General features: G+C 38.3%; 1 protein-coding gene across 3 annotated transcripts in view; it reads right to left on the bottom strand.

Moving 5' to 3' along the window:
- eys (eyes shut homolog) overlaps window positions 1-20,633 on the bottom strand; it is a 167,769-nt gene extending 147,136 nt beyond the window's left edge. For 2 of the 3 annotated variants that reach the window (XM_031303278.2, XM_035991978.1), the window contains exons 1-7: window positions 20,475-20,633; window positions 12,333-13,231; window positions 11,599-11,715; window positions 6,555-6,745; window positions 5,641-5,768; window positions 4,161-4,275; window positions 198-357 (exon numbers count right to left, since the gene is read on the bottom strand). In XM_031303278.2, the coding sequence (XP_031159138.2) occupies window positions 198-357; window positions 4,161-4,275; window positions 5,641-5,768; window positions 6,555-6,745; window positions 11,599-11,715; window positions 12,333-13,077 (1,456 nt within the window). In that variant the 5' untranslated portion in view covers window positions 13,078-13,231; window positions 20,475-20,633. The remainder of the gene's footprint in view (window positions 1-197; window positions 358-4,160; window positions 4,276-5,640; window positions 5,769-6,554; window positions 6,746-11,598; window positions 11,716-12,332; window positions 13,232-20,474) is intronic. The other variant, XM_035991979.1, reaches the window with a different exon arrangement.
- Between the last annotated feature and the right edge of the window lie 2,011 nt (window positions 20,634-22,644).

Genomic DNA, 22,644 nt, shown 5'->3' with positions numbered 1-22,644 from the left:
CCAACGGTATGTTGCTGTCAAGCATTACCAGTTCCACAACAGATTTTCCCCAAACATCAGTCATCCGTTGCTCCATGACCAACCTTCCCACAAGGGTTTGTAAAAATCAATCCATATTTTGAGATATACTGCCAACAGACAGGCACACAGACTGATGGAAAGGGCGGGGAACAGATAATAAAGCAAAGTTATCTCACCTGTGAAGCCGAGGGGGCATTTGCAGGTGTACTGGGGAGGAGATGAGGGCTGACTTGTTGTAATGCATGTGGCTCCATTCAAACAGTGGTTTGGTTTTATCAGACAGGCATCACCTACATATTGGCAAAACTCTCCAATCCATCCTGCGGCACAAACACACTGCAGGAAAACAGCACAATATGTGTGTGATTAGGGTACGGTATAGTATACATGAGTATGAATTAAAGCAAAGATGTGTTTTTCATCATTTTTGCTCTACCTCAGCACACATGACTATGAGGGTTAAGTTGTTTACTTTCAGTTTTAAGGTTGGTGGTTACCTTACATGGCAACTGGATTCTTGCAGTATCACACGATCGCGAGATAAAAAAAATCCATCGTCAAGATTCAAGTAATGCGTTTGTGTCAGAGCCACCGTGGCCCGGTTAATCTGCGTCCTGTGAGGAGCAACTGGCAGCTATGGTTTAGGTGTGTGCACTGAGCAACTGTTCGTTTAAAAGAATGGAGGCTCCTAAAGAGGTTAGCGTAGATGCTGCAAAAGCATCAATTATATCAGAACTAGACAGTATTTCTTCATTGAAAGAATAGCAAAGAACGGCACTTAAAGCGTAACTCTCGCCAAAATGCAATCTAGGGTCTTTTTGTGAATGTACGCGAGTCAAACTTTCGTTTAAAAGCATATTTAGGACGGAATCGCCACTTTTAAGATTTACCGTATTTTCGTTTTTCGGTCAAATGGCCTTTTGAATGGGAGTCCTATGGGCACTTTTATACTAGCCTCAAAATAGCTATTTTTAAAACACTACAAAGGTTCGACACAACATGAAACTTTGCTTGAAGTATCGCCAGGGGCTCTACACCTTAACGAAAGCATTGACAACATTGTTTGTGTACCCAGAGTTTACAAAAAAGAAAGGTTTTGAGCAACTCACGTTAGCAGTTGTTGTTTACGCTATCCACCATTTTCCCAGTCAAAATTTGGCGATCTCCGAATGCGAATGAACGGACTCCATAGGAGGAAATGTCATTCTTATATGAGGCTCCTTTTTCAACTACAAGGTCAATATTGTGTTTCACTAACGACAAAACAACAAATTATCCGTGCATTTATATGGAACTAAGCTTTTGGAGCTTTCCATCTTTACTCTCCTCCCTCGACTATTTTTGACCGGCTCGATAGATGGCGACCGGAAGAACAACAGCTACAGCGAGTTGCTCAAAAACCTTTCTTTTTAGTAAACTCTATCTCAATGATTTCGTTAAGGTGTAGAGACCCTGGTCATACTTTGAGCAAAGTTTCATGTTGTGTCGAGCCTTCTTAGCGTTTTAAAAATAGCTATTTTGAGGCTAGCATAAAAGTGCCCCTAGCACTCCCATTCAAAAGGCCATTTGACCGAAAAACGAAAATACGGTAAATCTTAAAAGTGGCGATTCCGTCCTAAATATGCTATTTAAAACGAAAGTTTGACTCGGGTACATTCAGAAAAAGACCCTAGGTTGCATTTTGGCAAGAGTTACGCTTTAAGGCTTTTTTCAAATGGAAAAGATATTTTATATTTATATATTTTTCCATATTGGGTGAACAGTGAAGGAATCATGTCCCTTTTTACCCTTGGGCTGCAACTAGACACAAATGTTCATCTGATGTGGCAGTTAACACCCTCAAATAAAAGAGTGAGTTCACCCAAATTACAAAAGCCCAAACTTTTTCACCTACCCAAACATCTAGCCACCCAGATAGTTTTGGTTTAATTTGCTCTGGTTTTGAGATATTCCCCTCTGAGATTTCTGCCACTACCTCAATATGACAGAGGTGAATGGAATTTGTGGCACTAACATGTTGTGAGTGTCACAAATTAACAAATTATATTCAGCAGTAGATCAAATAAAAGTAAATACAATAACTTCAGCAGAATATTTCATTTCCAGAAAGATTTTCTTCTGTAGACTTCTGTTGACACTGAGGTCTGTTGATTATCCTAAGTAACCTATCATTGTTTCTGAAAACAAGTTTTCAAGTTCTGACAGCACAAAATTAATTACATGGTAGTGAAAGCAAAAATTTCAGGGACAGACATTGAGAAACAAGTTAACGTAAATCCAAACCTGTCTGCATGGCTAGCTACGGATAGTGTAAGTGAGAAATGTTTGTTTTGGGGGGTGAACTAACCCTTTTAAGCTAGAAATCAGCACTTTAATCTCAGCCATGGCTCCAATTCAGTGTGCTGAAGTACAGAACCAAAGCAAAACAGTCAAATTATTATCCAAATGGTCTGCTCTGTATATCCACCAATAAAATATGTGTTATCAATCAAATTCAATCAAAATTATTTAAAGTGTAAAATCACCATTAGATATGGTCTCAGTGCACTTTACAATTAAAGGAACACAACAAAACAATTGAACAGCATTAAAGCAGTAATAATAAACAATACAAAACCAGCAACATAAGACAATAAGTGAAAAGGTTTGTTTGTGAAGGACGCAGAAAGGATGGTGTGTTATGGTTGGCTATAGTAAAATAAGTAGAGGTGGGTTTTCTAGATTGAAAAATGTCAACTGAGTGAGCTTCTTTAACATGTAGTGGAAGGCCATTCTACAGATGAGGGGCACGGTAGGAGAATGCTCTATAATCAACAAATTTTTTGTTTACTAGGGGAATGACCAGGAGACCAGCATCAAAGGAGCGGAGAGAGCGTGCCGGTATATATGGTGTAATAAAGCTCAGATAAATAAGGTGGTGCGAGTCCATGCAGGGCCTTTAAGTTAAAAGTTGAACCTTAAAATCAGCTCTAGCTTGCACTGGGAGCCAGTGAAGAGAGGCCAGAACGGGTGTTATGTGATCATATTTTCTAGTTTTTGTCAAGATTGTGGCTGCAGTGTTCTGAGCAAGTTAGTTGAAGGTCTCTAGTGGCACAATTTGGAAGACCAGAAAAGAGACACTGCATTAAAGCAACACTAGAGAACTTTTCCCGCTTCGGTCCCCCTACAGGTTGGAAGCGGAATTGTCCTATACATTACATTATGCAAGTTTGCCAGATTGGGTAGCGCGAGCTGTAGTTCCAATGAGACAACCTGTAGGGGGACCGAAGCAGGAAAAATTCTCTAGTGTTGCTTTAATCAAGTCGGGAAGACACAAATGCATGAATTACAGTTTCAGCATCACAAAATGATAAAACAGGTCGAATTGATGAGACATCTAGTTTTGTCAAGAGCATCTCCATGACAAAGGAAATAAAATGAGCAGGCTACTTTTAATGAACTACCCAATGGTTTTTCATAGTCCAAAGGAAACCACATCAAAATTATACATATGGCCCATTTGCAGTGAGCAACAATTTTGATTATGTATGACCCTGGTAGAAGGCGCACCAACACAAGTGGATTTTAGATTAAGAACAATCTCAGTGACCTAATGGAACACGACTGATGGAGAATGAATAGTAGTTATGGGACGTTAGAGGAGATTGAACAATAGAGGCAAATTACACCAGAACCTGAGCAAAGCTTCCACATAGTCACAATGATTAATGGGTTAGAATTGGATTACTGCTGTCTGTAGAAATATTCTATCAGTGATGTTTCTGTTATTCTCCTTGTTTTTTTTATTTCAACTAATAATAGTTTTCTTATGCACTAAGCCTATTTTATGTTAAAAACCAGAGTTCACTCATATATTTGAACTCTTAGGTTTAAATATGTATGTATTCAAAGACAAAAAAAATAGCTGCCAGTCAAAGGCATTCGTCAGTAAAATCAGTCAATAACATATGTAAATAAAAATACACGCATAATGATTTTAAAATATGTTTCACAACTGAAACAAAAGATTGATTGTATGTATCACATCCTTGCTTATGAATGTGGTCACTTTATGTTCATACTGTAATTAAGGTGCAGCATGAGCTGTGTTTTGTGGGATTCAGAGTATTTCATTTAGACTGAAACTTTGAATCACTTACCTGATATCTGCCAATTACACTCAAACACAATCCCTCATTCAGGCAGTTGATATTGAGCAGCCTGCAGTAGTCAATTATTTCTTCACAATTCTTCCCGGAAAACCCTCTCAGACATCTGTTAAGAGGAGGTCAATGTCATCAGAATCAATTCACCCAAAGCCTTGAGCAGTAACAAGCCATATTTTCTTTTCTTTTATAAGATACATGGGGTTATAATTTGGTTTTCTGTATGACCTGTTCGTGATACGGATGTGGGTGAGATAGTGTCTGCAAATTATTTTTCCAGTTTTTATGACCTGGATTGCCAGATGGGTGGATTAAGCATATCAGGACAAATTAAGGTCCATTATAAATCACGTATTATACTTTCCTACTTCAACCGCAACAATCCAACTCCTTATTTCGCTGATTGTACTGCCTAATATGGCAATAAACACCATTCACTTTTAATTTCCCTTGTAATTTTCATATACTGTTTGCAGATTGAATCAAAATTTCTTTCTTTTATAGCCGTCATAATGAGAAAAACTAAATTGTCACATTTATAATATAGAGCCTTGGAGCCAAGGTCAGAATGTATGAAAACTAATCTTGTGATCTGGTACAGTATAAGGATCTAAAAGACATGGAGACCTCAAAAGCAGGGCCTAATAAACATTAATGTCCTTTTCATCAATGCAGTAGACCTGAAAACATTTTGATATAAATCCCAATAGTGAGTCACCAAAAAACCTTTCTATCTTGTCTGTTAGAACGGTGTGTTTCAAATTGGTTTGTTTATACAGCCATATTTCAAGGTGTTTTTATGACTGTACTACTTCAGTTTAGAGTTTACATATGGACAACGACTAGCAGTATACACACTAGCAGTAGTCTTGATGAAAAAAAAGGTTTAAGAGTGATGACAAGTATCTAGAGAGCATCAAAGGCAGGCTGTAATGTAGTAGAAGTCTATCCTCTGAGAAGCACATTGTTCTAAGATTAAATTAAAAGTCTGGTTGTCTTTCACTTTTACTGGTTTACAGTGGAGCCAGTACAATATAGGGTGATTGACAATGCTTTGTTGAAAACTATTTTTTGATTCGAGTTGACCAATGCCATTTTTTTATTTAAAAGATGGTGGTGGCATTATATTTTTCACTTTCTATGTAAAAAAACAAAAAAACATGAAAAGACCTAAACTACCAATGTGCTGTAAGTAGGATCAATTCATTGTTGGTTGTAGAACTAACATGGGATTAATTGACAAAAAGAAAAATATAGAATATCACTACCCAACAATGGGGCTTGAGGTCTGCCAGACCAGTATGTACAGTATTACTCCTAGAGCTTTTAAGTGAAATGTAAATCCTAATCACATTTAAAAAGGGAGAACAATAATAAAAGAGGCATTTCTATTCACTCTCAGCGGGAGTCATCTAGAAAGAGGACTATACTGTATGTGAGATTGGCCTCTACTAGATCCCTGTATGTGTTTCACCTGCAGACATAATTATTTCCCCTGGACACACAGGTCGCATTGTTGAGACATGGTGATGTGCTGCACGGGTTCTGCTGCCTCCTGCATGCTGGGACAACACTACCATCGGCACAGACACATTCAGAGGCCTGCATACAGAGGCAAAACAAACCAGGTCACATGTCAGCTTGGGAAAACAGGGTTAGATTACACAATAAGATCACTAAATGTATAAAAATTATCAATACAAAGTGATTTACTGTAGTGAAAAACTTGTTACTTCATTGACTCATATTCTTGTGTTCATTCACTCATCTCTACAATTATAATTAAATCAAATCTAAGTAGGCAAGTAAATAATAGGTTGTATATATGTTTTCATATGAGTTTTAGACACCATGAGAGGCTAATAAATTCTAATGGTGTTGGGTCTTTCATTTAAAATAAAAATGTATTTAATTTAGTCTGCTCTACTCTGGTATTCCTAGTTGGGCTGGGAAAATGTGCAGTGCACTTGGCAAACTGTAATGAACAAAACAAAGGTCAGGGAAAGACAATTAGACCATTACTGTATTTTCTCTAGTGTATCCTCAAGAACATTAGAAACACCACTGCCGTTGCAAAATGTATGACCGCAACAGCATTTTCAGTGAAAGGTGAAAATTGCAGCAGGCATCTAATTACAAAAAGCTTTTGATGAGAGACATTTCAAACTAACAGTTAAACATGCGCTGGGTCATTCAATCAAAATGCTAGAGGAAGCAAACACTCTTTCCCTTAGCTCATCTTCAGGAGGACCTATTAATGATGTTGCAGCCTTCAGAATGAAGCCAGTTGATCTCATTTCAAGACACTATATTAATTTTCATGTGCCATTTCTTGTTTATCTCCCACTGAGATAACACAAATAAGGGACATTAAATCCTCACACATACCCCTGCAGTGCAAACATGTTCCTCTTGACATGCATATGACATGCAATCGAAGACAACTCGGGAGTCACAGTAGACACCCCCGAATCTTTCTGGACAATGACAAACAAATCCCTCGGGGCTCTCCTCACATGTGCCGCCATTTCTGCATGGATTTAGATCACAGGGGGCTTTTCTTTTCTCACAAGGTGGGCCTGCAAAATAGACACAAAATGACAGCACTTTTATTCAAATTGTAAGGATGTAATTAAATCTAGAAACTATAACGTGTAAAAGCCTGTCAACTGGTGTTGCCCAGCAGACGTTTACACATTCTATGTAAAACTATTAAAACCCACATGGAAAGTAACATGGCACAGTTATGAAGTAGCTTCAAAGCAATTTGATTGTTTATGCTTGAAAAGACAAGACTGACATGACTTCTAATCCATGGAGGAAGGGATGATTGACATATTTTATCAATAATTACACAGTATGGGGGTAGGACCACTTCTTGTCACAATTAAACTAAAGACCAGACCAACTGTAAATACCATCATTGCTGTCAGAATCCTATGGTGGCCTCTGATTGATGATATACTGTAGAGCTGAAGCTAATTGCCCATGTCAGAAACCTTCAAGTGAAGCCAACAAACCACACCAACTGGAACATAAGCAAAGCCAGCAAGATGTTATCCAGCACATGGAAACAACGTTTACGTCAATATACGCAAACAAGTAGCTAACTATAGTTGCCTCTAAGTTCTTTAGTACTTGGTACTGTACTTGTTGGGCCAGAAAAGTTAATATAATAGAAACGCCATTTACACCCAATTCACTTGAGGGAAACCAGATTTATAGTGAAGAGCATGGCAAATGTTCTGAACAGCTAACAAAATAAATCATTAGGTTTGGTTCACCAAAAAAGCATAGTTTTCTCTGAGAGCTATAAACAGGGAGTTGTGTGTGCCCTTGTGTTTTTCCTGTCCAGTGCTTGAGATGGAAAATTGCCTCCATTTCAGGGTGTTGTGTTTCATGCTGAGAGTGTGTGTATTAAAGTTTGTGCTTGTGCAACACAGGAGGGTCGGTCTGCAGCTGCCATTCTGTGAAGTCAGGTCTACTGTAGCATTAATATAAATGAGCATTTGGGTCAACACAATAATCAGGAATGCCAGTTGTTTGATGTAATTTAATGTAAACACTACTAACACAACATGCAACACAATAAAGAAATGTGTGGTTCCATTATATGCTATTATTTTTGTCAACTGTACCGGTATTATATTTTATGTGATGCTCTATCATTCATCTCATTCTATTTTAACAGATATAGTTGTGTTTTTATATTCTTCTAATACATTTTGTCAGCTTACCGAATGTACAGTTTAAATTGCCTCTGTGCTTTTAAGTTGCTATAAACTTGCCTGTATGAGCATATGAGCATTTTACATCATACCGTATCATGTCTCAAGATGTGCAACACACTAGGTTCTCCAAGAGTGCATAGTTATATTAATTATTAATTCTTACTGTATTATTAAATGTTTGTGCTTGCAGTACAGAGCACAGAATGTTTCAGTCAATCTATCTATATATCTATATATCCAAAATTACAAAATGATGCAGCCATTATTATTAATAATATTCATATTGTCTATACTGTATAGCACTTTTCAAGCTTAACACAAAGTGCTTTCCAGATATAGATACAGATTTACAGAATAAAACTGAAATAAAACTGCTGCTTCCACCACATTATTATTATTATTTCTATAATCATTTACACTTTTACTTCATTTTTAGCATTCTGTGCTGTAATACGCAACATTTTGGTCTGTAATGACCATTTACAATATGAACTGAAATAATGAACTAGTTTGCAGACCCATAACAGAAGAGTTACCAACTTGGAAATTGTAATATTTCGAGCCTATAAACTAAAAAAATAAGTTGATACCTCAGTACCAAGTACAGTGATAAAAGGATCATAATAATATATAAATGATTTTCATGGTGGATTTTCACTGAACTCTAAACTAAGTAGTCAGTGCTGCAGCCCGTTTCATAAGCATCTTCCGAGATAAAGTACTTGTGAACTAAGCTGTAGCCAGTAGCTTTCTAAATACTGTAGGACCACAACCCTTTCACCACCAGCAGCATAACCAGAGACAGGGTAACGCCATAGTGACATTGTATGCAACGGATAAAATTAGACTGAATTCCCTGCAGGTTCAAGGTGAATACAATTTGATGTTACTCCCTGGTGAGGGTTTTCACTTTTGTGTTCTTCACAAGCTGCCTACACATTTATCTTTCCAGTGACTCTTTCTTTGAATATTTTCTTTAATCCCCTTGCTGATACAAGTGCTCATGTCCCAGAGGCTCCTCATAACCTCCTCTGTGGGCATCAATCTTACTGTGTACAACTTCTGGGCTTGCTTCTTTCTCAACTCATTTTCCACTAGAAATTGAGTTTTCATTACTGGTCCACTAAAAGTTGCACAAATACAAATTACGATACGTTTAGGAACACTTCCACCCATCACATATCACAGATCATTTGTATTTGTGCTGGCATTTATGTCTACCACAGATCTGTTTATTTCAAACACCCTTATTATTGCAGTGATTATAAAGTGTTGCAATCCAATGTACATAAAGACACAACATTGTGTCAGTAGCTAATTAAAATAGTTTAACAAGGATAATGACTGTATTTAGAGTCCAAATTAAACTTTAAAATTTTGACATTACTACCAACAAGACTGCAAAAACAATTAACACCAAATGGAAATTGCCCTATAAAGATGGTAATAACTTGCAACAAATACCCTAGAGGAAGTGCAAAGGAGAGTCAAATCAAAAAGAAAATCTCATTTGAAACGTCCCACGAGTTTGGCTCATTATTCTGTGCGCATAGACTTTGGCCTATGAGGGCAGCCAGCGCTGGAGCAGCCACTAACTTCCAGTTGATTAATGAGGCAACAGCAGCAGGGAGGTAGACGAAGCACAAGCTCCACAGAACTCCCAAGAAGCTGTTGGGACAGCAGGACACCATGACTATGCGAAAGCACCTAGTGGAGTCTGCTTACTTGAGAGAGCAGCGGCAATTAAAGCAAATCAGATAAAAGCTGCAAAGGCAGAGCCTGCGTGTAACTCACCAATTTGTTTGTGGTGTGAATTATATGAATTATCCATTTAAAATCAGACAAAGGTGGACATTTTTACAATGCCACTGGTTTTGTTTGGTTTAACCACAAATGTCCTGTTACATCATATATGTATTGCAAATTCCACTACTCGTTTTTAACGGTATTTTAAGTTATCATTGACAGCTGGTCTTTAAAAGTCTTTACATTTCATCAATAACACAAGGCTAAAAAATGCTAAAACTATTCTTTGTATGTTTTAGGCCCTAAAACATACATGAATTGGATTTCCTCTTCCATGGCTTTAGAATTTTGGGCCATGGAAGAGGAAATCCTGAGGAGTTGTAATATTCCAAGGGAAAAATGTAAAATTTCAGAGACTTAATAATAATTTCAAAGTTCATATTAAATTACTCTGACATACAATCTTGTATTTTAATGTTGCCTTGATAATCATCAAAAATAGACTTTTTGTTAAATACATGCGCTTTAGCTGATTATAATCATCCAGCATTTAATTCAGCAGCATACAACTGGTTTTCACTACATACAAGCGGTATTGTTCCCTTTCAAAGATTCAGAGAATTATCTTTTAATCTTTTCTTTTGAAATGTAAAATTTAGTTCAGAGTTGCTCCATGAAACATCTTATACTACACTTCTCCCCCTGTACTGTACTTTCTTCTTCTACTCTATAGACTTAAAAACAGATGTCAGACAGCACTGGAGTAACCTTGAAACCACTTCTCCTAAATAATAAGCTGAAAGCATGGGCTGGACTCGAAAAGGCAAAGCTGTGACACTTCAAGAATGCTGCCAGGACAAATTGTGCTCCAAACAAAACAATGAATCAATGTGAAGAGCCACCTGGAGTTTTTACTCCAGAAAGTTCAATGCAGGCTTGTTTTCACAGCAGACAGTGATATCCAGGGTAACCGAAGGAGTATCCAGGTCTTGTAACCCACTTATGTGCGTTACCCATTAACCTACTGGAGCAAATGAGGCTCATTACCTAAATCATGGGTGAAGTGGTAATGTCTCATAAACAAGCTCACCAGATCACGAGTGCCACCTCGCACATGGAGCCTCCAGAAAATCACATGGCAAGCGACACAATTTGGCTGCTAAGGAAAATTTGTTACAATTGTGTCCAATTCCTTTTTGTAAACTACTCATAGAGAGAAGCATGAGCATCCTGTCGCTGTGATATGGCTAAAGCTGAACAGACCACCAAAACCATGAGCATGACAAACTGATCTATACGGAATTTAGTAGAATTGAGAAAGAATAGAAATCTAATGTTGAACACTACCATACATTCCATTTTGGATATGCTCCATCTTCTTAGACCAGGCTACATTAAAAAATGAAACTTAAAAATTAAAATCTGTTTTAGCCATGCCATACTTTTCTAGCAGGCTCACAGACATTGACCAGTATCAAAGTTCAGATTTAATATGCTGAGCAGGAACAATATACAATAAATTACATTTTAAGTGATTGCTGTAAACCTTTGTTTTATCAACTGCAACACGCTCAGTTAGCCAGCAGTTTAGCACTGGCTTTTTACAAGCGCATGTCATAGGTCGTAACATGAGGTATTTGATTTGAAGTGGCCACTTCATATATTATGATGACATATATAACATCAACTGGGATCAGGTTTAAAGCCCATAAGGAAGTGCTGATCTTTTCTAAGCTTTTGTAGTTTTCAGCTTTGACCTTTTCCAAAGATAGTTGCCTCTTCGAGGCAAATGGCATGGTTGTGCATATGGAACAGGGATGCAGAAAAATCTCTCCCACTGCCTTTTGTAAATAGCAATATTAAAAACTGATTGGATATCTATGAATTACCTGTCAGGGATAAAAGCCACATGATTGCATTTAAAGAGTGTGTTGAGCTGAATAAGACCTGCTTACCAGAGAATCCACTGTCACAGATGCATTTGAAGGAGGCAGGCGACCATTGAACGCATGTCCCATTTTCACAAATTCTGTCACAGTTTTCTTTTCCGACGACTTCAGAGCAGTTTACCCCTAAAACAAATGGCAAGTCAGCTGACTACAAAACAGAAACACACAGAGATAAAAAGATGTGTCTGGGTCATGAAGTTCATGGGCATGCATAAAAGCTGTAGCTGGTGCTATTTATTTCTAATTGACAAACTGTTAAATGAAATCAGTTCGGTAGATAATACCGCTGCAGAGAGTACACGTTGGCAGTAAAGAGATTAAGAAAGAAGTCATTTGGAATGCAAGCTGTTTTAATATTCATTCTGTTTGCGTTAGATGTGAGTGTTTGGGTTTATTCTGAATGTAACATTAACTTGATGTGTCCAATAAATATATAATTAAGAAAGTAGCTTGCATTAAATTTGAAGTTATTTCTATATTATTTAGTTACTCTCAATGAATCTGAGAGTAAAATCCAAATGCATAAATCAGATTATACAAAATATACAAATGATGGGTTTCCCCGGGAAATAAGAGTTCTTTCATGCAGACGTAACTCAACACATCAAATATCTGATTTAAAGTAATTTCATTGCACAAGAGTAGAGAATTTTTTCCAAGTGTAGAGAATTTTTTTACATTTTTCATCTAATTCAAAGAAGACAAGAGAGCTCAACAATTGGAGTTGGTTTTGTCATTACCTGTAAAATGTGGAGGACACAGACATGTGTATGTTCTGTGGTTTGGATCTGTGGATCCATTGCTCAAACAGACTCCTTTGTTTTCACAAGGGTTATCCAAACAAGCATCAGACTTTTCACAAAACCTTCCAGAGTAGTGGCGGTGGCACAGACAGTGGTATGCACCATCCCAGAGGCCTGTTTGACAAACACCGTTCCCGGAACAAAGTCGAAGCAGAGGAGAACCCTGACAAAGTTGCGTTTTAACAGACACATTGACTCGTAAGCCAAGCCTGCACAGCTGTGTGTCTCCCTCATGCAGAGCGATGAAGTAATGATGACCCGGGACGAGCCACTTGGCCTCAACATGCTCACTTCCATTTATATTGTGGGGGAAAAGAAACTGCTCTTGTATCTGTCCATTTGTGGAACAGCTCTCAAAGCTGTCTTTTGACACATTGAGGAGTCTGATGCCATATGACCTCAGTGTTTCATCAGCAGACATCAGCAGTTTGTCTCCATGTTGCAGCTGAAGTGGGCATATCTGTGGGAAGTTGACAGGGCGTCCAGTTGATTCCTCTCCCCCTTGAGAATCCCAACACTCAGAAATGCTCCTACAGATGTTTCCTATGAGGGTCCAATTCATTTGCATTGCGTGTTGTTTAGGGTGCCATTCAAGTGAATTTTGTCTGTTGCAAACTGTTTGGCAGTGGATCATGTGGACAGCCACAAAGACGGCAGTCAAGTGAAACAATGATGCCCCCATGTTTTCCCCTCTCTTTTTTATTTAATGCAAATCAATATATGGGACTTTTAAACTCAAATTGTGTCATCTGGAGAATGGATGAGGCAATTGGGTTGTATCGTACTTAATGAGATGCTGTTCCGCATACTCCCAAGAGGTCCACATGAATAATAACCTGAGGAAAACAAATATTGTTAATAATGCTTTGCAAAATGAAGGTGATTTCTACAACATTATTATTTCTACAGCTTAAAACTTGATGAAAAACACAACTATCATTAACACGTTATTTCATTGTAACACATAGACTTGTGGCTTCAATGAGTTTAGCAGTGCTGTCATATGCAGTGCTGCTGACCACCAAGTGTGTCACAGCAGTCTCGGCCTCCCTGAGGTTTCTACAGTGAGTGACAATGTCAGATAAAATATTCTCTCTTCCCTGCCGGTGCCTGATACCTCAGTGTCACGCAGTGAGATGAGTTAAAGCAGACAGCATTGTCTTTTTCCCTCAGGCCCTTTTCATCCGTGCGCTGGAGATAAAACAACAAAGTGGAGAAGCCTCCCTACAAGAGAAAAACTCTGCTCCCTGATCAGCTCACAAGGGCTGATTTAAATAACTGCATGGTGATGAGTAATAAATTGCTGAATATGAATATGGAACACCTATATCAATAAAAGGGGGAGTGAAAGTAAACGAGATTGTAAGTATTGTCAAGGGCTGTGTGGGCACCCAGAAGAACTCATTTACACGAAATGAGGTTGACTATTGTGTTTCAGTGAACAAATCGGAAAGCTGACACCTGATTTCGGAAGAACAAAATAATTAAATTCAAATAAAGAGGGAAAAAAATGCATAATGGTTTGTGTATGTAGTTTTAGCAGGATATTCATTATACACAGCAGCGAAGGAATAAATAGAACGAGTAGATTATTTATTCGTTTTTGATGCAACTTTTATTCAAAGTCGCTCTATTCAATCATTTATATTAACAATGAATCACTATGTCTAATGAGTCCCTCGTAGTCATGAACCTTTACAGAGAATTATCCCTTTAGCTCTACAGAGCAACGGAGACCACCATCGATGTCAGTAGGCTAATTTTTAGCATTGCAATCCTGTACTGTACAAGTTAATCAGCAGGACATAACACAACTGTATATGAAATTGTAAGGCTCTGTACTGTACATCAAAGGGAAAAAGCAAGACAGCTTGTTAATCGACCTGCTGCATTTCTTTATTCTTTCACTTCTTCAGTTTTGTGATTGAAATGTAATAAATGCTAAAATGATCATTTTGAGAGGAAAAAACAAATTAAGAAAGAAAAAAGCCAACCTCCTCTATATTTTGTTAATGTAACTTATATTTGTTATGACTTTGAAACCACAAAAGAATTATCCCTTCAATATAGCTGAATCTCTTATTTCTTATTCAAAGTTCCACATTTCAAAGAACTTTCTCTTAGATGGATCTGTGTGAGTTTGACGCCCACCAAAAGACTTCTAGCTGCTCTGTTCAAAACTGTCTGTCTGGAGAAATATCATGTAATGGAGACAAAACAGCTCAATGTCATTGCAATAAAAGGGCAACTAACTTAATTTTCAAGAATCATTTTCTTCTGAAATACATTATAAAATTTTAAATAGCCACTCAAAAAATATAATCAAGCCCAAAGCTAGTGTGGAATTATGTGTGTCTAAACTAATACTAAATAAATTAAAAAATATATTAATATATTTTTTTAACTCCTTCCCAATGAAGATATAAACATAATGGTACAGTTTATACATTTATACGGTAAAAAAATCAACCTAAACAATCTTTAACAGCACATTCGCTGACTAGGGTTTAATGTGAGCATTACAATAAGTTGGATCCTGTTTACACACCTTGCATTTATTAGAATGCTAATGATAGAGAACCAACAAATGAATGCTTATATTACTCCATGTCTGCTGGATATGTAAATGAGCAACCATTTGCTAGCACGTTCACCTTATCAACTGTAGACGGGAATACAGCATCAGTGTTGTTTTCATAGCTTGTTGCTCTGCCCCCATCACCAGTAAATACATTCAGGCAGGAGGTCAAAACGGTACTGCAGATAGATATTGAATTTTTATAGTAGCTGCCACAACTCAATAATATACGGCATAATAAAATATATAATATATAATAATAATACCATGCACTTATTTTCACCTAATCTACCAACCATAACAAGATGTTGGTCAGCACGAAAGTGATCCTGTCTCACCAAAATTTGTAATCCAAAATTGGAGCAGAGAGACAGCTGGGATAAAAAGACCATCTTATATCACCACACATGTGACAGCAAACTGGCAATGTCAACAAGCAGCAAGAGTAATGGATCGATGTTAGAGGAAACACTGTGGCCAGGGGAAATAAATTGCAGGAGGAAATACTGCTTTCCCCCCCCCAATTTTCACAGATATGCAGCATGGAAGCAACACACATGCAAAGCCTAGTAGTTTATATTCTAGTCAATACATCTGATCCCAATACTGATTTTTCACAACAACCTCTAATACAATTTGATTTTAGTACAACCCAAAGTGATATATGTAGAGGCTGTGTTAACTCTACAGTTTGCATGATTAATGCAATTTGGACCCAAAAGCACATTAATCCTAGCCTAGAAATCTAGACGCACCCTAGCGGCAGCAAATGTAATTTGCAGCCAGGGTCAGTCTAGCAACTCTCTGTTGGCTTGCAAGCTGAAAAAAAACTAATTCTGGTCAGGCCAATCACATCATGTATCGAGTCGGTGGGCGGGCTTAACATAAGGACGGCAGAGTTGCAATGGTTCCGCGTGAATTCCCTGGTACTTGGAAACAAAGAAGATGGCTGCTGCTGCTGGCGAACAGCTGTCTTTCGAATCGGCTTTGGCCGCGACTCTGGAAGACTTGGAGTTAAGCACTGGAGTCATTCTTAAAAAAGGAAGATGTGTTCGGAGTTTTGCCGACCGGATACGGCAAAAGTTTAATCTATCAACTAGCGTTGCTCTGGTTGGCTATGAGTGCAGAGGGAATTTGAAAGATAACCGTTTATCCCGCCCCTCGGATTGAGCCCTGTCAATGGTGAGTTCCCAGACCCAACATCTTGATGTGGGTCTGGCTTGTCAGGCTACATTAATCCTTCTTAATTTTGCATTTAATCTAAAATACATTCAATACTTATTCATACCATTACAACACTGTTGGCCTTCACTTAGATAAACAGACCAAAAGGTTTTCTGGGATATTAAGAGTCCTTAAAAGGTATTGATCAGTCAGGATTAAACTGCGGGCCACACACTGAAGGGGTTCAAGTAAGGGCCAGGGGGTCAGAAGCAGCATGTATGTAGGGGGTCAACTAATCATCTCGCACAGCCACTGTTTTCATTATAGCTCAGTTCCACCCACATTTTAGGACACCAATCACGCAGGTGTGCAGAGGGCAATGGATCAAGGGAGCTGTGTAAATCCTCGCTTGATTGATGATGGAGAGACACCGAGAGGACACAACAAATTATCACATCAAACTGCCTACGTGTCACATGTCTTTCATACGACCAAAAATAAAAAATAAAATGTAAAAAAACCTGCTGAAATGATTGGTCCGTTAATTAATTAGGCAATTTACAGAAAAGTAATTTGCTACATTTTTGATAGTCAATCAATTGCTTAAGTCATTTTGTTTTTAGTGTCTTAAATGTTAATATATGCTCATTTTCTTACTTTTCTATCATAGTAAACTGAATACCTTTCCATTTTGGACTGTTATTTGAACAAAACAAGCAATTGAAAAATGTCAGTTTGGGTCCTGGGAAGTTGTGAAGGCTATTTTTACACTATCCTATGATTAAACAATGTATCTATTCATCATGAAAAAGATCAACATTGATAATCGATAATTAGAATAATTGAACCACTGTAGGCTAGATTTTATCAAAAATACAGACATAGCACAGAGAATACAGTTGGATCATAAACTAGGCCACATCTGAAAACATTTGCTAACTTGCCATCTAATGAGAAAATGTTTTTTCTACACAAGAAGAAAAGTTGGCTCATTAAGCCGTCAGCGCGATGCACAGAAAGTGAGGAAGATGTTGGCTAGTGAGTGTAACTAGTTACAGTATAATGGCACTTATGCAAGAATGAGGACGCACAGGTGTAAGTCGAGCCAAACACTGTTGAGATAAATAGTGCAAGGCTCCTTGTGTATGGTAATTTCTCATTATGATTTTCTTGATTCAGAGCTTCTCAGAGCCTGACAGCTGCAGTGACTGAATGTTGTTAGTGTTTGCTATTGTGCTGTATTTGCGAGTGCACTTTTGTTTGCCTGCTTGGGGATAGAGGATGACTTCATTAAAATAAAGTAGAATAAAAACTATCAATTCAAGTTGTTAGCCTGCTACACTGATGAAAGCTGCTGTCTTCCTCTCATATATTCCTAAGGAACATCAACAAGAAAGAGCCCTTTACAAATCTCTGCACCTCAATGAAGCAGCTGAAATGATTAAATCAGAAAGTGAAAGCAAATCTCTCTTCAGTTATCACTACAGATGACTGAGGTATGAGGACTGCCATTACAGAGTCCATGTCCAGTCTTTTTTTTTTTTATCTCAGCAATAATTTGGTAGAGAATGAGCATAATTTCTCACTAGCATGTCAATTCATTCGAAAAGCCCAGTCCTTTTTTTTGTGACAAATAAAACAATCTTTTGGAAAGTTATTTCACCTGAAAATATCTCAAAGTAACACCGGCTTTAAATCAACTGGCACATAACTCATTTCTCTGTCCACTCACTGTTAAACAGTCTATTTCTGACAACACTGTGGTGATGGATTTGGTAGATGATGTCCCATTTCAGAGTGGGTTAGAGCAGAAAGAGGTCAACTGCCATCATCAGTAAGTATGTTGGAATGCAGAGGTTTCTGAACACATTTACAAATCAAAACCACTTCAGCTCCAAGATTTGTGATGATGGACCAGAAACATTATCATTACTTGATCATGTGAAACATAATAACTCTCAAATATCCTACAGCTAAGCTTCTAAACTATAAACATCTGTTTATTTTTTCATGTTCTATCACCAGCAGGATGCCACTGAAACAGCACTGAGCCATTGATGTCACTGTGGAGCCACTGCAGGACTGATAAGCCAAATACAAGCAGGCTGCTGGCCACAGCCGCTGCTGGACTGGACTGTACCTGGCTGTGCTCCCTGGGTAGCTATCTACATCACCACTAATCAGTTATAACACTGATGAGCACCCGGGCCCTGCAACCCTGAAAACCAACCCGACATACCTTTTCTCACTCTAAATGCTCAGTAATTGAAGCCAATGAAAAACCTAATTTTAACTCTTTAAGTTTTGCGAACCGCTAACATTTATTTACTGGGTAATAGCAAAAAGAAAATTATATCATTCTGAATTATATCTTAGAATGGTTACTAGAGCATTGGATGTTGAAGTGAACGTGTACTTTCACCTACACAAATATACATGTTATATACATATATGTTTTGTTCTCTATAACCCCAAGGAGCATTTCAAACTGCAACTGTATGATGTTTCCTAGACCGTAATACCTCAAAGAAGTTATAACCATGGGTTAAATTAGGCCAGAGCCAGCAGCAGCACAGCTTCACCAGCGTGACTTCACCTCTATGAATTGCTCATTTTTGTTTCAGGCAAAACCTTCATCAGTCACTATCCCCCCCTGTAGTATAGACTGCAGTGTTTCCTGTTTATTTGGTGCTCTGGAGGAGAACCTCAATAAAGCAAGGTTGTGCGTCTTTGTTTGTTTGTAACAGTTGTGCAGTGCTTCGGGGAATAGCTGTATACTATTGCAGCCACACAGAGTCTTAAGAGCCCTGCATACAAGAAATACTCCAGGTCTGTGATGAAGTATGGTCGCATAATCATTATCCAGTGGTAAAGAAAATTGCTTTAGGATTTTCTTTACTGTAGTGGGTTGTATGAATTAATTAATCAATGAATTAAAAGTTTCATTTAATGTTCACTAACACTAAGCAAGCTGCACCTTGGTGTTAACAGGTGTTGTTGCCAGAGTTAAAACAGTTCAGCTCACTTCAATCAGGCAAACACACCCTCACCAAACCCTCTGCCCCTTCTCCTTCTCCTGGAAAGCTCTAGTGCACTTATTGCACTAGAAATCAATCCCTCTTTCGTTAAGATGTGTTTTTGCATTTCCTTTGCTTGAACGTGAACTGAAGCTCAACACAAATGGAGAAAAGCCAACCAACACCTGCTAAATCTGATATTATAAATATACATAAGTGAGAATAATGCTACATAATAATAAAAACACAACAAAATGTTATTCGATTGAACATTTTTCACAGCTTCTAATGTTGTTCTAATGATTTAAAGATGGTATAGCATTTTGTTCCACCACCAGATACAAAACAGTATAGGCAATCATAAGGGCTACAGCACATAGTAAAAATATAATAAGCACAGTATCTGAGAGCCCTGAAGTCTCTGGTGATTAACTCTGATGTTAGGTTTTCTTTTTTCTGTGATCCGATTTCAATAATATTTGGGAAAATTTAGGCCATCAGACAAGGTCTTAAATTACAAATGTCTAATGATTTGCAACGATCACAACTGTTAAAAAAAACTTAATGCATTCATTTGTTGGAGATATTGCTCCCTGTGCTTTCTTCTTTCACCTGATTTCATTTTCAAAAATACAGCTGCTACAAATCACATGAGTACACCCACTAAATAAAGAACACAAATGTATTTCTTATAACAAGTAGGTCATGTCTCACTGTTGAGTCCTATTAGCATCATAGATCTTGTCATATGTGTGCTTGGTTTCACCTTTGATCACCTTTGGCAGTATAGGAGGCAGTCTCATTCAGTCAGGCTCTATAGCCTATCCACCACATCAGTTATGTGTACGTCTGTATGGTGATTCAGTAGTGAGGTTCTGGTGATTTGTTTTTCTCCCTCTTGTGTTACTGCACAGTACAAGATTGGGTCAGTAAAAACTATACAGCAAGTAAGCAGTTTCCCAATCGTCTGAGAAGGAAAGTCTGTGTGAGAGACCACCTGCTCTGGCCTGTCTGTTAATTAGAGTAAGGGTGAAATTGACAGAGACTGGCCGGCACATTCAAGAGCTGAAGCAGGCCTGCAGCCAAGGGGTCTGCACTACATAACAGCTTAGCATTAAACTCAGCCGACGCGTCTTGCTGCCCCCATTCTGCAAGGCCCAGGATTTACTATGGACGGGTAATCTGACTAGTAGGGAGCACTGCACACATGTACATGGACCATCTGCCGCCGCGTGCAGCACGGTACAAGCACGTCTCTGCTGACTGACAATTACACTGTAAGGTTACATCGTGTGTGCCCGCGGTAGGATGCATGCTCACCATTAAGTTGAAAAGGTGGTCCACCCTGGGACGGCGACTTGTAACATCATGTTGGAGAGTTTCTTATTCAGAGGTGAGAAGTATATCTCTATCTCTCTCTCTGGGGGATATGACAGCTGAGCTAATCTAAGCGCCCACAGGAGGAAACATGTTGCTAAGGTAATGTGATCAGACGCCGAGGGCGTGCCCGGCTGCAGAGGAGAAGGACCTCTGGGGCAGGAGGAGGGCGGGTATACAGCCTGCCTGATTGATTATTTAATTAGGCTTAACTAAATATTCATTAGCCAAGTCGAGTCATTATCTTGCGTAAACAACTGAAGCTCTCTCAATGAATGAAAATATTTTATATGATACCCTGTGGGGTGAACAAAAATGCAAAAACTAAAGTGACTGGACAGTCTTATAGCTACAATAATTGGACCATAGAGTGGATCTGGATAAAAAAATACTTTTAATAAGACACAAAAACTATTTAACCCACTTATTAAATGAACTGATGGTTAGTTCATACATTAAGCCTACCTAGCAAGCATTACTGTAGTTTACTTTAATAATCCTCTAGGGTACCATATTTTAAGGTTGCACTGGATCAAAGGAGACAGTTTGACATTTTGAGAATTTTTTATTTTACCTTTATTTAACCAGGAAAAGACTCATTTAGATTAAAAATCTCTTTTTCAAGAGTGTCCTCACCAAGACAGGCAGCAGTACAACCACACAAACACAAAATACACAAAAACATTAAAAAATGAATTTAACTGAATCAGCACATTTTTCAAAGTGAACCACAATCCTAAATACTAAAACCTAAATCAGGCAAAACATCTACAGCCAGATGTGGCTGCCTCCAAGTCAATTAACATCCTCTTAAAAGCGACCAATGAGACCAGCTCATTAAGTTTCATGGATTTCTGTAACTTGTTCCAGGTAGAGGGAGCAGCAAACTTAAATGCCTCTTTCCCCAGTTTAGTTCTAACCTCTGGAACAGACAGAAAGAAAAGATTGTGTAAGTCCCGGTATTATTTACACTGATATAGGTCAGAAGGTAGGATGGAATAGCTTTGTCTATAAATATATGCCAGTGTTTAAGTCTCTGTGTTGAAAGAGAAGGCCATCCAACACGTTCCTACAGTTCATAATGGTGAGTGAGGGCTTTAAAACCAGTGATGAACCTCAGAGCTCCAGTGTCCAGTGCATGTTAACTTTGAGACGACGTATGCATGTAGCCTATAAACATCAACATACATAAAAGTGGCAGCGGCCAACCTCTTTCTCGAATGAAAGGAAATGCAGTCATTTGCAGTGTGCCTGATGAGAAGATTGATACCACACACTTATCTGTACTATAAATATGAACCTACAGCCAGCAGCTGGTTATCTTAGCTTGGCATAAGGATTAGAAGCAGGAGAAAATAGCTAGCCTATACAAAGGTAACAAAACACATTATATCATACATTATATATATTTGTGTAATCTTCACAAAAACCAAAGTGTAAAAACAACAATTTACTGTTTTACCTGGGGTAATGTGCCGGACTATTTCTTGGGTCGGCACAATATAACTTCCTGGAGATGTCATCACAAGACTCCTCAAAGTGTAATCATTGTGCAGCTAAAGAAATTCAATATAACGTGTTGATAAGTGAGCTTTAGAGTTACTGGTAGGTGGATTTTGTTACCTTTGGACAGAGCCAGCTAGCTGTTTCCCCATTTTTAGTCCAAGCTGAGCTAGTCTTGTATTGCCAGACCTATCTCCAAAGAACTGTGGAGTAAGGTATGGCCCCTCCACACTCCTAGATAGGAGGTCTGGGTTGTTTGCATTTCTTTAAACCGATCACAATCATCTTGGGCAGCGTAAAGCTCCGGTCGTAAAGCTCCGGTCGTAAAGCTCCGGTCGCAAAGCTCCGGTCGCAAAGCTCCAGTCACAAAGATGCTGCCTCTGCAAAATAGACCTAGACATCTCGGGACGGAACTTGTTTTGGTGGAATATTTGCACTCTGCTAAAGAAAACACCACATCCAATATTAAATGAAGTTAACTGTTCACACAATACAGTGACATGAGCTATATAAATTAGCTGAATAGACCTACATGGTTAAACGTAATTTGCTCTTACCAGTGTATCGCCGTGTGTATTTTGTCCATAGCAAATTCCCACCAATAGGTCCC

The sequence above is a fragment of the Sander lucioperca genome, chromosome 15 (genome assembly GCF_008315115.2).
Source record: "Sander lucioperca isolate FBNREF2018 chromosome 15, SLUC_FBN_1.2, whole genome shotgun sequence".
NCBI classification, from domain to species: domain Eukaryota; kingdom Metazoa; phylum Chordata; class Actinopteri; order Perciformes; family Percidae; genus Sander; species Sander lucioperca.
This window is presented reverse-complemented; position numbering and strand designations above follow the sequence as displayed.